General features: G+C 34.0%; 2 protein-coding genes across 2 annotated transcripts; one reads left to right on the top strand and one right to left on the bottom strand.

The window, feature by feature from the left end:
• Positions 1–395: 395 nt before the first annotated feature.
• Positions 396–9,764, bottom strand: LOC117336316 (dnaJ homolog subfamily C member 25 homolog). Its single transcript, XM_033896806.1, has 11 exons — positions 9,646–9,764; positions 7,731–7,762; positions 7,237–7,302; positions 6,318–6,371; positions 5,854–5,908; positions 4,928–5,034; positions 4,451–4,591; positions 4,008–4,072; positions 2,272–2,467; positions 1,544–1,609; positions 396–584 (listed from the first exon to the last, which is right to left on the bottom strand). Exons 1-11 carry the CDS (start codon positions 9,749–9,751, stop codon positions 462–464), a joined length of 1,011 nt encoding a protein of 336 aa, XP_033752697.1. The 5' UTR covers positions 9,752–9,764; the 3' UTR covers positions 396–461.
• A 221-nt stretch (positions 9,765–9,985) lies between these two features.
• Positions 9,986–18,668, top strand: LOC117335583 (the record flags this gene model as incomplete). Its single annotated transcript, XM_033895678.1, is given in 6 exon segments — positions 9,986–10,061; positions 12,983–13,147; positions 13,662–13,746; positions 14,252–14,560; positions 16,734–16,876; positions 18,076–18,668. Coding segments are annotated over 5 exon segments (1,286 nt in total), but the record flags the coding sequence as incomplete, so codon positions are not given.
• Positions 18,669–18,683: the final 15 nt, after the last annotated feature.

The raw sequence follows: 18,683 nt of genomic DNA on the forward strand, positions 1-18,683 counted from the left end.
GTCATTTACTGTGAAAAAATTTAACTCCTAGTAGAATCAAAATGAGGTTTGATTCGGTCAATATGGTTTTATGAAAATCTGGTATTATCAAATACTGATTACAATCAAAGGTCCTTAATGTTTATATTAGATATAAAACTTATTACAGTAATTGCCAAAGGGTGAAAATGCATTTCCTCCAGTATATTCATCTTAATAACAGGGAATTTACCTTGGGGCATTGTGACATCACTAAGACTACAATGTCATAAACACAATACCGGGTACATGTATTGTCTCAGGTTATTGTCTTAAAATATCAACCTCCACATGATGATGTTTTAGAAGAAATTTGCAAACATTAAATATTGGTAAAAATGCTTGAAGGTTGAGGTCTAAAAAATTCTGATCCAAGAATGGTGTAAATTTCTTTATTTGGTATATTTCTAGCAACTTTTGTCATAAATCACAAATTAGACATGTCACTCAGGACCAAATGACATTTGTCCAGGCCCTCCTTTCTTCATGTAGCGACGGTAACTTTTATATCTAGCACTTTCTGCCATTTTAATTTTCATTTCATCTTCCTTTTGTTGTTTCCACACCTGAAATGAAATACGTGACATATGTACTATGACTCATATCTATTGACTACGTACATGACACCATTAAACCCTTCTGCCATGCTGGAAGATATTGGTCGTAAGATCCTTTTCATAACATTTTCATTAATTTCTGTTGCCATAACCTTGAGAAATCAATAATTGCAATGCCATATTGACATTACTTGGTTAGCTTTTGAAGGAATACAGTGCCATGGGAAGTTTTCGTTTATATTTCTTTTATTAATTTTTATTTCTTCCACAAGAAAATCATCCACCTACAGCTTATATGAAGAAACTTGATATTCATTTTTCATTGAAATTCACCCATGAATGAAATCAAGGAATTCGTAGTAAAATTTAATGTAAATTATGTTGTAATTCTATACACAGTGAGACAGAGAAAATTAAAATCAGAGGCTTCAACACTATCTTGGGTCAAAATATTTCCAGCCCTTCAGGACATGGCCATTAAAGTATATTAATTAACTGACATGTAAATACATCTCTTCAATTGTTTAAGGATATTTAATTGATCTAGGCTCAGATATACTTGTATAATCTGTATTTAATCATATTCTGAAACTCGATCATTATAATCACCTGTGACTGATTATTGCTATCTAAAAATTGCAATTTTAACTCATTAATGTGAATCTCAATTGTGATTGCAAGCCAGCTGGTTTTAATTAAAAAATACATCAATCAAATTTATTAACATGGAAAACATTTTCAGAATATTTATAATATTCATGTGACCTTATAAAAGAAACTAGACAGTGAACCAGATACTTAGCGGTAGATAGAGAACCAAAAACAAGCACATAACTATCTTTGAAGCTAAACAGCTTTTCATGGAAAACTTAATTGGGAATGAAGTATTACTGAATATTTTCACCTGAATATTTGTTCTGGGTGAAGTATACCACAACAGTGTTATATAACAGACAGTAAATACATACCACAAACTTTTCCTTTATCCACAGTTCTTGTAATAGATAGTCTTCTTTTTCGTGATCTTGTAATGCCTGCAATGAAGTTATACAGATCATCAACTTCATGTACATGTATATACTAAAACTATTCTTGGTTGTTTACAGATTCATATCAAACCAAATAAATAGTGTGATTTATACAAAGAGGATTTGTCTAATAAAGCACACACACAGATGTAAAGACACTTTAACACTACCTGGGCATGAAAACCATGAAAAAATGTGATAATCCCATGAAAACCCCATTATATCATGAAAATATACCACAAAGGTTTGTATTAACTTTTTTCATTGTGCCATGAAAATGTAGTGACATCTTACACAATACAATAAAAAACCCATGAAATGGTCAGTATCCGATAGCAATTCAGCCATGAATTATTACATGTCTGATGATGTACATCCCTATTTTACAAAGCTGACAGTAGAATTGAACAGACCTAATGATCTAAAATCTTGCCCTTTTTTCATGACCAACATTGACAAAGACTTTCACTTCTGAAGGTTTATCATGATTTAAGCCTGCAAAATTAGGACCTTTAAACCAGTCGAACATTATTGTTTATAAAATAGGCCTCATATATATGGCCCAATTGTTAACATCTTAATTATTTACTTAGTCTAGTGATAAATTTAAAATATTTGCATCACATTATAACCCAAATTAATATATATTCTGTAGTTAGACTACTTACATCAAACTGTCCTTGACTAATTTTCAAGTTTCTGCGAATGAGGTAATATTTAGCTGCCAAGTCGTATTCCTCCTTCTTAATTCTATACCTCCATGTCCAATCCACACAGGAAATAACATACTTGTACAGGGTATAGGGTAGTAAGATAATCTGTAGCCATAGTACATCATAAACAGTAGGTTTCTGGTACGCACCCCTGGCAATATAACAGATACACGAATGGTTGACAGATGTATGTTATGTAAGTGATACAAGTCCAACTGATATTGTATATTCAATGGGAAATAGATAAGAGGGACTTTCATGGTCATGTCTGTCATATTGATTACCAAGCCAGAGAAAGGATGTATACTAGATACATTAACTTAATAGAATCTTCCCTTACTTTGAGGTTGTGACAGAGAAGTCTCCAACCTAATGCTAAGCTGGTGATATTCTTGGTTGTCTAAACCAAGGCTCTGCCAAGGTTAATATCCCCCTGAGGGTTGGAGATTCCTCTGTCACATCCTCGAGGTAGGGGAGAATTATTTTTCTACCAGTACACAATTTTATTAATGCAGAATCCAGTTGTTCTAGTAATTATATATGAATATTAAAATACAACAAGGATGGATAGTATTGCAACAGCAATACAAAGTCCCCTGTCTGAGCTAGAAGTGCACATATTCATTTCCCATTTTTTTTGAAAAATGGTTTTTCGAAAAAAACAAATGTGGGATGCACAACTACATGTTATACTGATCATGTATACCAAGTTTTGTTAAAATCGGAGTTGTACTTTAGGAGGAGTTGTCCGGCTTTTGATATATTTTGGCAGATTTGATTCCTGTAACATGAATTTGAAGTCCCAGCACGCTAAAGGCCAAATATCAGGTCTCTGGGCCTCCTGCTTAGAGATATTTCGTTAAAAGATTTTAGCATATTTGACCCCTGTGGCATTGAATGAAGGTCAATATCTTGATAGCCCTTCACCCCAGCATGCTATATGCCCAATATCAGGTCCCTAAGCCTTTTGGTAATCGAGAAGAACGACGAATGACAGACAAAAGGCTATTAGAATAGGTAACTTGAGACTTCATCTCAGGTGACCTAAAAATAAAATGCAACACAATGTTGCTGCGACGTCTTTGAAATTTTGCTGTGATGTCATTATATTGTTGCTGTGATGTCATTGAATTGTTGCTGTGACATCTTTGAATTGTTGTCATGATGTCATTGTATTGTTATAAATCCTGAACAGGTGAAAAGGGAGACAAGTCTGTAAATGACAGGAGAAAGAATGGGATGAAATCAGGGGAATGTCATTCTGGGCCTTTAGGAAAGGGTTTTTTTAAGCTATCAAACATGAGGTTTGCCAAATGTTTGGCAACTTCAGAATTTTACCCGCATCTATGAATGGCTAAGTTACCTGTTCATCGATACATAGGAGAGAATATTGAAGTAAGTCTGATTAATTTGAAAGGATTTACATTTCCTGCAGCCAGATGAAAGTCAGTTCTCATACATAGAGCAGATCCAGATCTACATCAAGAAATATGGATGATATTGAAAAAAAAATTCTTATTCAATTCTGAACTTTTTGGGAGCATAATAAATCTATCTAGAAGAAAACTTGTAGGACATTCAGAGAAGGCCATTTTCACACTGAGAGTATATTTTTAACATTGGAAAGTTCCCACAGATGATATATAAATACTGTCAAAATATCACAATGCCAGCAGGCAGGACCAATATACCTTATGTCCATGTTCTCTTCAATGACTTTCCTAATCATGGCTTCCTCCTCCTCTCGTATCTGATCCTGGATTAAACAAATATTTAAATAATGAACATAGGAACAGTCAATATTTATTTCTAAATATTCTTTTATCAGATATTAAATCGTAAAAAAAGTGTATTTTAAAATATTAATAAAGATGTATCATCAGACTGTTTAACTGAAAAAATATATGAATATTTATATCACAATTTTACTTAATATATTATCTTCTTTTCAAAGACCAATGTTGAGTACTTTGTTCCAAAAAATTCAAATCACCACTTTTCAAATTTTTGGAATATACTTATACCTTTCTTTGGCCAAAAGAAATAAAAGAACTTAAATTTGAATATTGCTGGTTCCCATAGTTACCAGTAAGAAATGTCAACTTGACATCTGTGACCTTGTAATGTATCTTACCTTATTTCTACGATCCTTCTTTTTGTTAGTACTATTAGCTAGTTTCTCTTGTTTTATAATCTCCTGGGCTCTAAATCTGTATTTTGGTTCTTTACTTAGATAGGTAACAGCCGTATTGTAATTATTCCAAGCAGCCCAGTACTGAAAACAAATTATGACATTTACAATTTGAAATTGGGAGATCGATGAAGCCCTCTAACAATGTAGAGCAGAAGTATAGGATGGGTGGCCTTGGGGTGTCCATGTAGCTATCTGGTTTTCTAACTCAAATGTTTTTTTGTTTTTGTTTTTATACCTGATGAACTTCTTTGGTTGTAACAGTGACAGGAGTGTATCAATTGATAATTGGGAGTTTTCAGAGAGAAAATTAATATTTGAGAATATCAATATTTCTTATATAATAAGTATCAAGATGATTTGTGATACTGGGACCAATATGATACAATGAGAAATCAAAGAACTTCAAACCTGTTTTACCTGAATTATAGATATGATGCTTATAGTCACAACAACAACGATACGAGGATCCACTTTAGGAGCATAACGTCGTCTGTAATAATTATAGTAGTTGGCCAGATACTCATCTGAAAAAATAACCCACAGAAAATGTTAAAAAAAACATCAAACTAATGTAAACAATTAATTTCAACAGCATATAAATATATATAAAAGCTGATTGGACCCATATGATGACGATTCAATACTCAATAGACATTAATGTTAAAACGTATCACAAAGAATTCCTATTTAGACCAGATATGGGTATTATATAAATATATAAACTTTATTTATGTTACAACACTTGTGAATCAAGTTATATCTGCTTATATCAATCATGCATGTTGTCCCTGATGGCAGCGTGAGAGGGTAGACGGAAGGTAGACGGAACAAACATTAAAGGATGTGTAGGTAAGAGTTATTTCCCTTCATAGCCACATTACAAAATTTTACCTGGTAGGACTGGCATTGGATTGGTTCAAAGTTTGAGCTTTGTTTCTTCTCAACAATGTGTTTTTTCTAAATATATTGATTATAAGTTTTTGTTCCCAATTACAACTACACTTGTTTTTGGTTATTTTTCAGTTTTGTTTGTTTCCAACCATTCAAGTACTCAAACTATTTTACACACAATGTACATGGGTAATGTAAATTCTATGTTATGCTTCTAACTTGTTTACCATACTCTCTTTATTATTTGATATAATATCAGCTTTATCTACATTGTACACTGTATGTATGATTCTTCAATTCAAAATTTCAAATATAAATTTCCTTATCCAGGTGGAATTTGACTGCCTCAGTAATGTCTTCATACTTGATGCCACTGTGATGGTTCGTTAAAAAAATTGATATGAGAAAATCAATGTAGGTTTAGTGAAAGTATCAAAGATAAAGCATCTTACCAGGATGGTCCAACATGTAATCATAATCAGATCTTTGTTCTTCATCTCGTAAAATCTGGAAAAATTAATTTGAAACAAATTTGTGCATGTAAAGGTTCAACGGTGATCAGAAAGCAAAACTTTGTTGAATGGTACAATTATAAAGCACTCCATCATGTACTGTATATATATATATTACAGGTGAAATATTCCCTTGAATTACACTCACTGTTTTATTTTACTACTTTTAGTTTACATTTTACAGGTAGATACATGTATATATATGGTGATTATTGAAGAAAGAGTGCAAGAATTTCACATGAATATCTTCTGACAGTATAATGACAAGGGATTATATATATATATACTGTATATAAATTGCAAATGATAAATCTTGCAACCTTCAACATTTTGAAAGATCAGATGAAAATAGATCAGATAGTTAAATCTATCATTGCTGTAATTAACTGGTACACCATACTAACCTCATATGCATTGGCAATCTTGGTAAACATTTGTTCTGCTTCTTCCTTTTTTGCCTGGCAAAAAAATAAAGAATAATTTTTTATATATATATATATATATATAAGTACAGCTTGGTTACCAACGACAAAGAACGTGTTGCATGTTCTCTTGCATTCTATAGTCTAGAATTTTAAATTTGTTTGAGAAAAGATAAATCTAATTTTTTTCTATGTTAGGGAAAGACAACTCATGCATTGATGCCTTAACACTTGATGCAGCGCAAGAGATACATTTTGTCAATATGGAGTTAAAAATCTATATAGACCTGGTAGAAAAATGCATTAATAAGTTCAAAATTACAGGGTCAATAGGGTCTAACTGTTCTATATTTAGAAACATGGACTCCATGGCTGTTTTGTTTTATTTTGCAGTTCAGATCATTTATGAAATAAGGATTGACTTGGAGATGCTATGTTGCTTTCAGCGGATCTTGACAAAGACTTTCTAGGCCTGTTTTATCATCTGCAGGTCTGTCAAGATATATGCCTGAAATATTATATTTAAAAACAGATGCACCAGTTCGTCTGCTTAAACGACCAGGCCCAAGATGTTTAAGTTATATATCCAATCAGAAAAAGGTCTATACCAGCTGGTATATTGATAGTTATATCTTAATATGAACAGGTCTGTTAACTTTATTAAAGATAACTATTAGAAAACAAGAGATCTTGTCATCCATGCACTTGTCACTGTATGTTCATTGGTTTTCTGTAATGTTTTCTTTTTTGTTGTCTCCTCCGATCCTTTTTCCTGATGTGCATGCATGGTCGCCTCCTTTTTCCTGATGTGCATGCATGGTTGCATCCTAAGAAAATTTTAAAACCATACTACACCCAGTACAGTCGATGTATTTCGTAGTATTGAAAAACTATTATTTACCTTTGTCTTGTGCATATCTGGATGCCATTTTCGTGCTAATCTTCTGTAAGCTTTTGTTATATCAGTCTGAAAAAACACAATGAAATAAACAATACAGTTATCTACAAATTTAAATGTCAAATGTACAAATTATGAAAACATTGGATAGTTACCATACCCATATCTGCCGATAAGCCAATGCATGGTGATAGCCCTAGCTGTGTACATGTATATTGCAGTTCAATGTGCTTGCTCATGATCAAGAATCATCAATTTTACATAAGACTGCTGCATATACTTTAATACTATTGTATAATTTATATATATGTCATATATATATCCAAAATACCATTATTAAATAATTTTGAATAAAGAAATGCAATTATTTCTCATAATGAAAGTATAAGCATGTTGAATTGTATCCTATATAATACAATGTATATAATACTCAGAAAATGATAACAATGATAAATTCTGACACCACTAAAAATCATAAGAATGCATTTATGAATTACCTTTGTAGAATCTCTATCAACATTTTCAAGTACTGAAACAGAGAAAAGAGATATGTATTTTTGATTGCTAAATATATTTCAGCATAGAGTTAATCTTCATAATTTAATTACAGGTTGTTTTTTTCCTGGTACTTATCTATTTTTCAGCAAAGGATAAATTTCAAGATCAGCATCATATTTTCCATCTTAGTTGTAAATAGTGATTCATAGAAAACCAATTAACAACATTTTACCATATATATGTACAATCCATCATGACATCCAATTGGTTTATTGCATTAATTACTATGCAATGCGTACATAAAATCTGCATTATTTGCTTATAAATTTAATTTAAGACATGTATGTGTGCTGACTGTTGAGATGAGGCAGTGTTACTGTGTAAGCTAAAAAACTTGTCTTGATGTTTTGGGTTATAATTTTGGATACATAATATAAGTATAACTGAAAACTTTTAAAACATGTATATATATTGATTACCTGCACACATGTTCCAATGATATTCGACATGCATGAGAACACACCACATGTTCCAACGATATTCGACATGCATGAGAACAGATGTACACCACATGTACATGTTCCAATGATATTCGCCATGCATGAGAACACGCCATATGTTCCAATTATATTCAAATTTCTGTATGTGTGCACTGTGCATCATACAAAACATTTTCCCCAAGTTCTTGTCAAAGGAACAAAGAAACAATAAGTAAGCATATATCTGTATATATAAGGACATGAAGTGGAAATGGCACAAATCTGACTTTAGAATGGGGATTACAAGCTAAGCTGCAGTCACAATAAACAAATATGTACAACGAAAACATGAGTGACAAATTAAATCTAACAAGTTGCATTTGATGAAATGAAGATTTTTTCGATGAATTCGTGGAAACAAAAAAAATTATTATTTTTGTTTCTTGCATCCCTTCTTCTTCCATGATCTTTGTCAAATAATGATGTTGGAATTAAGATTAAAAATGTCACACAAATCAAATTCATTGCATATTTTATGCACAGACATGTACACTTATTGAATACACTGCATGCATGGCATGAATATATCTTCATCAACAAGCTTTAGATGCTTATATTTATCTGCAGACAATTGCAACATATAATTATTGAACTGACCTACTGATTACTAATGTTTGTTACCAAATACTAGATCTAAATACAGATGTGTGTGTGTACTGTATGGATATCGTAGATAATCAAATAATATAAGCAAATCTTCATTCAATAATTTCAACTGTTTTCTCATCAATTTTCTTTCTTCGATTTGTGACCAGAGCTCAACAATTTGTTTACATTCGCCCTAGGCCTATATATGATCCATTTGATCTTTTTTTCATATACCTGTGTAACAGGCAGGATATCCAGGATCCCCACACCAAAAAGTTACACAAAATAATGATTTGATAAAAGCAAAATGGAAAAATGGTTTTCATTTTTTTAACTGATAAAAACAATAAACCAACAATAACATGTTCAATATTATGTCTATTATTAATTGTATATATGTATATGTTATTTGCATAATGATATGGATGTAGTTAATCTATCATCTAGATATCAACTGCGCGCCACGTCCATAAAAAAATAATATTGTAACCGGTGGATTCCGGTGGATTGTAGCGCAACTTTTCCAAATTACCACGCAAAATCAGTCCTAAATTAAAAAATAAAACACCGAACCCGCTCCAAATGCGTCCCTTAACATGCTTATATGTGACAATATCAAGTAACTAAATAATAGACTGGATAATTAAAAAATATTTTGGGAATCTTTGGAATCTCAAAAAGATAATACGTGGACTGTTATGCAGATGAGGGACGTAAATCATCTGCGGTATATACCATCAAAACTATTCAGGTTTAAATTGACAAATTAATATCAAAATATAGTTACTTTCATAACAATTTTCAAGGCCGCAGTATAATCCTTCAATCATCGCAAGCGCCTGGGGAAAGAAACAAATAAACACTACAATACTGCTGCTGATGACCGGTGCCATTTTGGAAACACAGAGATCTGATAAAAAGATGCGGAAAAGTCATTAATAATGTTTCTTGATTTCAAAGTAATTTCTCTTATAAAGGTTAACATAGAACATATTTTAGTTTGGCGCAGATCATAAATAAATGATAAACAACATAATGTGTTTCAGTTGTCATGTTTGAAGATTAAAAAAGAATTATTGTCCGTATTATTTTTATATTCCGTAAAATTAACATCATTTAGAAAATTACCTCCCTGAGCAGAAGAGTTCTAAAATAGTTCAAGTTACCGCGTTTCCATCAACATCGATATGCACATCAAATGAGGTACAGTATAAAAGACTTGTCGTCTTTTGCAAAGCCAAGAAAACATGAATATATTGTTGAAAATGTCAGGAACGAAAGTCACTTCAGTTAAATGTGTTGCTTCTATTAGCACACACCTGGTAAACTTTGTCCGATTGCGTAGCGGAGTTTGACATTTTCCTTCGACATCAACGTATTACGTAACAGATCTAGAAGGCGACACTAAATGGCCATCAACATGTCTAGTAATGAGTGCAGATGTTGCTGTGGTTATGATTACAAGTTTTTCTGAACGAACATTGCATACAGAGAGTAAATTAATTATTTAAATATGTTGAAATCACCAACAAATATATGTTACGCTTACAACCAGAGTTAGAAATTTAAACAAGCAATGAATCAATATGGGCAAACATAACAATGACAAACTCACATAACCTCACTATAGGGGCAAAATACAGACCACCCTCAGACAAAGGAAATTCACTACAACAGCTAAATATCCATCCAAAGAATCCATTCCAACAACAAAACAATTTCATTCATAGGCGGATACTTTAACCTTCCACACATCAACTGGCAAACATATAACAAACAATAACCGGAAACCCAGACCAAATTCAACATCAACACCTAGACATCATTGTGGACAACTCGCTCACACAATCCTCAAACATACCAACCCGAGGAGATAACATACTTGACTTAACATTAACAAACCGTCCAGCAATCATAAACAAAACAGAAACAGCACCACCCATTGGCAAATCAGACCATGACATTGTATACACAGAAATTGACGTTAGACTGAAAAGAACCGAAAAACCACCTCAAAACATCTATATCCAACAAAGCCAATTGGGAAAATATAAAAACAGACCTCATCGACCTGAACAAAACACTTGACGAACAAACCGACCAAAGCACAAACAATCACTGGAATATATTCAAAACTACACTACAAGAATCTGTCAACAAACATATACCACAAAAACTTCTCACTTACAAACACTGACTCCCTTGGATAACAACCCCTTTTCGCTGCCTCATAAACTTATCAAAACGTCTTCACTCCAAAAGTCTAACAAACCATCAGCTGACACAAAAATGGAAAAACATAAAGGCTGATCTCATGAATTACAATGGCAAAAACGCAACGCACACCGCAACTATATTGAAAAGATGATCACAGACATACCAATCAACGAAACAGGCATACCTCACACTAATAACAAATTCAACACAAAGAAATTGTTTTCATATATACAAAAAATGTACGAACCACAAGAAAAGAAAACAATGACATCCCTGCACTCCACAAAGGACAACTCGCCACAGACACTACCGCAAAGGCAAACATACTAAATGAACAATTCCAATCTGCCTTCACCACAGAACATGATGAAAACATTCCAGACAAAGGACCCTCACCACACTCCATCATGCCAGAAGTACAACTCGCTAGCAACAGTATCAAAAAAGTACTGAACAACATAAATCCCCACAAAGCATCAGAACCAGATCAAATCCATGGCAAAATCCTTAAAGAACTTGACACGCCATAGCACCTATCCTCATCTAAATTTTTAACACATCACTTGACACAAACACGTTACCACACGACTGGAAACATGCACATGTCAGCCCCATCTATAAGAAAGGATAAAAGTACAACCCTCACAAACTACTGTCCCATATTACTTACCAGCATCACATGTAAACTCATGGAACATGTCATAACAAGCACCATAATGAAACAATATAATTTTATACAACCTACAACACAGTTTTAGTTCTTTAACAAAGAACCAACCAAAAGACTTCAGTACAAACGTAAATTTTATGGGATTACAGGGAACACACTCACATGGATAACAGACTTCTTAACACACCGCACCCAAACAGTAGTACTTGATGGGAAACACTCGGATAAAATACCAGTAACATCAGGAGTACCCCAAGGAACCTGTTTGGGACCCATCCTCTTCCTCATTTACATAAATGATTTACCACATTACATTAAACACAGCACCCTCAGACTATTTGCAAATGACAGCATCATTTACAAACCAATACACAACATCAATGACGCAACCAAACTACAACAAGACATAGACACAGCAGGCAAATGGGAACATGATTGGCTGATGACCTTTCACCCCGAACAAATGCAATATCATATCCACATCCAACAAATGCACAAAAATTAAATACCCATACAAACTCCACAACCACACATTACAACAAGTAGATTCCAGCAAGTACTTAGGCATAACATTACAGAACAACCTTAAATGGGACATGCTTATAAACAACATCACATCAAATGTAAACAAATCACTAGGATTTTTGAAACGGAACCTAAAAATAAACTCACAACACATCAAAGAACTTGCATACAAGGCCATTGTTAGGCCAAAACTGGAATACTGCTCCTCCATATGGGACCCTGAAAACACCAGTCAAATAAACCAGTTACAAAAAATACAAAGCAGAGCAGCACAATACGTACAAAACAGATACCACAACACAAGCTCAGTACAAGACATGCTAGACAACTGAAATTGGCCATCACTACAAACAAGAAGACTACAAACAAGACTCATTCTATTCTACAAAATCATACACCAACATGTATCCATTTTTTAGCAATTTCAGTAGTCAATAACTATTTCTCAGAAATCTAAAGCCAACATATGTCATATTGACAAGTCCCTTCCGACCCCAGGGTCAGATCTCAATTTGGGGAGTCAAAAACATACTCTCAAGGGTCTATTGGATGCTCTGATCTTGTAAGTGGAGTAATACAGTTTGGTGTAATCAGTCGGACCTAAGGTTTAATCTGATGTCAATGGGTAAGGCGCGGAACTATCCCAAGAGATTTTTTGAAACGTTTTTGTCAATTCCTCATAAAGTGATTTCACTTTGTTACAAATTTACAGGTAGACATCATGACTATGGTCACAAAGCGATGCCCAATTTTCTGTTCCAAAACGTGTTCAAAGCAGCATCATCCACTCCTCATTGCTCTCATCAACACCAACACGACGGAAAATGGTGAAACGTCATTCACAGCACTTGAAGCAACCATTTCTCGTTATGTTAAGGTGAGTAATATAACATGCATAAAAAGTACCTGTAGCCTGTAGGTACTACACGATAAATTTGGTTCAATCTAACTATATATTATACAAGTTCATTGTGGTTTCTGAAATTCAACAAGAAATTAAAAATATAGAATTGAATGCATTAATTTGAAATGCTGTATTTACACATTCTGTATGTAGTTCAGGAGCATTTTCATAAAAAGTTTTATGGAAAAATGAACGGATGATTATAAAAAATGATCAGAATTGAAATTTAAACAATAGATGGTACAGGACATGTGTTACATGTATATTGCCAATTCATGTACATGTATTCAGGTATTATGTATCTAAGTTGTTAATTACATATTTGCAAATTTTAATGTTATAAGGAAAGAAATGGAGAATTTTCAAATTATCTTTTGTTTCTATATGTAATATAATATTAAAAAAAACATACCAATTCATTTCCTCAGAATGCCTAATTAAACATATACAAGATTTTATGCTGATTATTTCATATTTCCTGTTAAAGCTTGGTAAATGGTCAGTATGCGATGATATTTATGACCCTGATCCAACATACAGATACCCATTGCTTCACTGGGCAGCATGTCTAGGTAAGTACAAACATCAGAAGCTACTTAAAGTGGATGAAAATTCAGATAAAATTTAATTTGTACAAAGCACTCCTTCCCTTTGGTGTAATAAATGGGCTTGATGTTGTATCATTACTACCAACAGATGGTCTGTAATAGTAATAGGCTGATGGATTGGAATAATATTTCATGTGAAGGATTATTCAGGAAGACACAAGATGTATGATTATTAAATGTAGGGGTCCATCAGGAGGAAAGAGGCATTTCTAAAATATCTTTCTTCTGTTGTATGGATCTAGAGGTATTTGGAACAAATAATCTTGAGAATTCGAACCTACCAGGATTTCTTCCTCAGAGACAGGGAAGCAAGACTGCAATTAAAGAGGTCAATTGGTTGTAAACATTGAATGATTTTCAATTTATTTTGCTTTAGATTTTGTTTGGAACCAGAAAACTAGTTGAAGGAAAATGTTTACTGGAGTGTGTATTGTGGTGCAGATGTCAAATTAAAAATATTGTTTTCCAGGAAAAGTTACAGTCGTGAAATGGCTAGTTCATCGAGACAAAGTGAGTGTATTTGCCAGACATTTAAGCACCTATGACACAGCATTACATATGGCTGTCCAAAGTCTTCAGAAAACCTGTCAGAAAGAGGCTAGTCAAGTGTTTGGGAAGCTTGTGCCGATCCTGGCGGGTTCTTTGGCTTGCCGTAACTGCAACGGTGATACTCCCCTCCACCTAATTTGCCGAAGCCTTCTCCATGAAAAGCCGAGGGTGGAATATTTTACCGAATGTGTCTCCAGTATTCTTAAGTTTGCTGCTTCTAGAGGTGGAGGTAGGTGTTCAATGAAACTGGAAAATGTGGGAAAGTAACATGTAATGTTCTGAATTTGGAAATTTAATCTTTCCAAAAAATATATGTAGGTTCCTCTCGGTCCCTAGTTGGGCTAGTGCTGATTTAATTTTGAGATTGAAGACCTAATTGTTTGTTCTAAATTTAAGATTTAATTTTAAAAGATCAGTATTTGAATTGTTTCTTCCAAAATTCATCTGCTATTTGTAGATACCGTAATAGTATTATCATATGTAACATCGATGCTGAATGCAATGTTCACAGTTGCAAAGTGCTTGATGAAAACTCGGGTAGCATCATAAGCATGTGCAGAAACCTAAATGATTTCCAATAATGATATTTGCTTGATGACATATTTGTTAACAGTTTAAATGCATTTTTAGCCCACCGTCATCAGATGGTGGGCTATTCAAATCGCCCTGCGTCCGTCGTCCGTCCCTCCGTCGTCCCTCTGTCCGTCCCTCCGTCCGTAAACAATTCTTGTTATCGCTATTTCTCAGAAAGTACTGAAGGGATCTTTCTCAAATTTCATATGTAGGTTCCCCTTGGTGCCTAGTTATGCATATTGCGTTTTGAGACCAATCGGAAAACAACATGGCCGACAGGCAGCCATCTTGGATTTTGACAATTGAAGTTTGTTATCGCTATTTCTGAGAAAGTACTGAAGGGATCTTTCTCAAATTTCATATGAAGGTTCCCCTTGGTGTCTAGTTATGCATATTGCATTTTGAGACCAATCTAAAAACAACATGGCCGACAGGCAGCCATCTTGGATTTTGACAATTGAAGTTTGTTATCGCTATTTCTCAGAAAGTACTGAAGGGATCTTCCTCAAATTTCACATGTAGATTTCCCTTGGTGCCTAGTTATGCATATTTCGTTTTGAGACCAATAAAAAAAAAAACATGGCCGACAGGCAGCCATCTTGGATTTTGACAATTTAAGTTTGTTATCGCTATTTCTGAGAAAGTACTGAAGGGATCTTTCTCAAATTTCATATGAAGGTTCCCTTTGGTGCCTTGTTATGCATATTGCATTTTGAGACCAATCGGATATCAACATGGCCGAAAGGCAGCCATCTTGCATTTTGACAATTGAAGTTTGTTATCGCTATTTCTGAGAAAGTACTGAAGGGATCTTTCCCAAATTTCATATGTAGGCTCCCTTTGGTACTTTGTTATGCATATTGCGATTTGAGACCAATCTGTAAACAACATGGCCGACAGGCAGCCATCTTGGATTTTGACAATTGAAGTTTGTTATCACTATTTCTGAGAAAGTACTGAATGGATCTTTCTCAAATTTCATATGTAAGTTTCCCTTGGTGCCTAGTTATGCATATTGCGTTTTGAGACCAATCTGAAAACAACATGGCCGACAGGCAGCCATCTTGGATTTTGACAGTTGAAGTTTGTTATCTCTATTTCTCAAAGTACTGAAGGGATCTTTCTCAAATTTCATGTGTAGGTTCCCCTTGGTCCCTTGTATTGCATTTTTGGACCAGTCTGTCCTGAAAACAACCTGGCAAACAAACAGCCATTATTGTTAAATCTCAAATTTCTTATATAGCTAGGATTCCCTTGTTTGAAAAGTACTGGAGGGATGTCTCAATTTGCACAGATTAGTAAAAGGAAGGGAAAAATAGAGAGAAGATCAATCTGACATAGAACCTATAAAGATCATTCAATGGTGGGCGCCAAGATCCCTCTGGGATCTCTTGTTTTGTTTATCATTGTATGTTCTTTCATCCTAGACATGATATTTTTTATGTTTATTATAAGAAACATTTTAAAACTCATGAAAGTATTGACGATAACTGCCTCCACCTGATGATAACTTCCTCTTTTCGACTGGAAATACAAATTAAGTATATATGTTCCCTCGTATTATAAGTGACAAACGCTCAACAAGTCAGACACAGATTAACACAACACAAGCCTAAACTTAACCTACAACAGTTTTATTTTTTGAACAGCATTCACTGGCACGGAAGCAATCATGCTAAACCTGACGATAATACCCTCCATTGCTCTACCATTGACAGAGTATTGTCAGTGTTTCTGCCACCATTATTTGTAGAAGTTGTATGTGTATATGTTTTGTTTTCCACCATTGTTAATGCAAATGTAATAAATTATGTTCATTACAAATACAGGTTTTCCTGCCACCATTGTAAATTCTCAAAACAATGACGGGAATACGCCTTTGCACATTGTGGCCCAGAAAGACCATACCTTAAATATCATTAAGATGATGATGGAACTTGGCAAGGTGGACCTTAATCTCGTAAATAGTCGGGTAAGAAGAACCAGTGTTGATACAACTTCGATACATTGCTCTTAACTCTATTTCCTTTGAAAAGCTTCTTCTATGAAAATGTAAAACCCTGAGTCATGAAATTTGCCTTGGCCAGTTGGTACCTATAAGTAGGTAAGGTGATATATACATGTACATGTAAAGATTTTTCGTATATAAATGACCTTAACATGAGATGTTGTATACAAAAGTGTATACTAATTAATATAATGTCACAGGTTTCAAACATTTTAAAAACAAAATGAAAAAATAGAAAGAAAAAAAAAGATTAAAAAAAATGACTGTTACATTTAAATCAAGAAAGGTGGAATTGTGATATATGGTTGTATGTGTTTGTTAGATGTAAACCAGCATTGCAATTTCTTACTTGCCTATGTACAAAGTGTCTTAGATCAAGATGTTACTGAATTACTGACCAGGGGTCAGGGTGTATCTTAAGTGCTGGCTAAGGGTCAAGGTGTATCTCAAGTATTGGCCAAGGGTCAAGGTGTATCTCAAGTATTGGCCAAGGGTCAAGGTGTATCTCAAGTATTGGCCAAGGGTCAAGGTGTATCTTTAAGTTCTGGCTAAGGGTCAATGTGCTTTAAAGTTGATAACAGTATTAAAAATCTGTTTAAACTCTAGAAGAAGTCACAAGGTCATGACATCTAGTTAAAAGGTACATGGTGTAGATTGTTTTAAAATTTTCTGATATTCAAATTTATGACCTTGATGTATTTCTAAGGTCAAAGGGATTGGTTTAAAATTTTCTGATATTCAAATTTATGACCTTGATGTATTTCTAAGGTCAAAGGGATCGACTATGTTGAAAAATTCAGCAGTATTGTCTTAATCCTTAAATGTAGGGTTAGAATCATTTGTACACCAAAAGTGCTGAACATGTGAACATGTACTCTCTACAGATATAAACTTACAGCAAAAAGAAACGAGAGTTGTCTTCTGGAGTTCCATAAAGCCAGGTACATGTACCATGATATTTGGCCAAAAGTTATCTTGAATAGATAGAGTGCATTGTACCTTTTGCATACAAATATGCTACCAATTTCACTTAAAAGTTTTATAATAAGTTTTTTATTAGTTTCAAGTTGATATATACAATGTAGGATCCGGAGTCCTTTAAAATCCCAACCTTATAAAGATATATACATGCATGTCATTTTTGTTTTCTTTTTGTTTTGTAGCAACAGAATGCTCTAAAAGTTGCCATTGACCTTGGCCAGATGAAGACATCAGCGTATCTTCATCATCTGGTGGAAAAGGCACCCAAAAACAGAGATGGTTCAATCAAATGTCTGATAGGTCCTAAACAGCTGGGTTTAAAAGACACAACTGTGGTTGACAATGACACTAATAATTCTGCCTCAGATACAGCAAAGAAAAGCCAAGAGAAAGGTGAAGAGAAGAATATTGACAATTCTCCAGCTTCAGTCTGTAATGTTTCAAGTACAGAAGACAGTACAATGGAAATTTCCAATACTGACTCTAACCAAAATCAAAGTAATTTAGAGAAGAGAGCTGAGGATAGCAGTTCATCAGCACCTCAAGCCTCATCAAACTCTCCTTCATCAACTTCTTCCATTCAGCTGGAACCTATTTCTGTTCACCCAGAAGTCCAATCAAATACCTTAAGGAACAACTATACTGAATCAATAATGCCAGTGCAAGCGATAATTGCCAAACAGACTGGAAAAGATTTACCTAATCGCTGCTCTACGACTTCCTCTGTTTCTTCTGAATCCTCTCTGGCACCATCAATTTCATCCGACACTGCAACTACCTAACGCCTGCT

This window comes from Pecten maximus, chromosome 10, assembly GCF_902652985.1.
Source record: "Pecten maximus chromosome 10, xPecMax1.1, whole genome shotgun sequence".
NCBI lineage: Eukaryota > Metazoa > Mollusca > Bivalvia > Pectinida > Pectinidae > Pecten > Pecten maximus.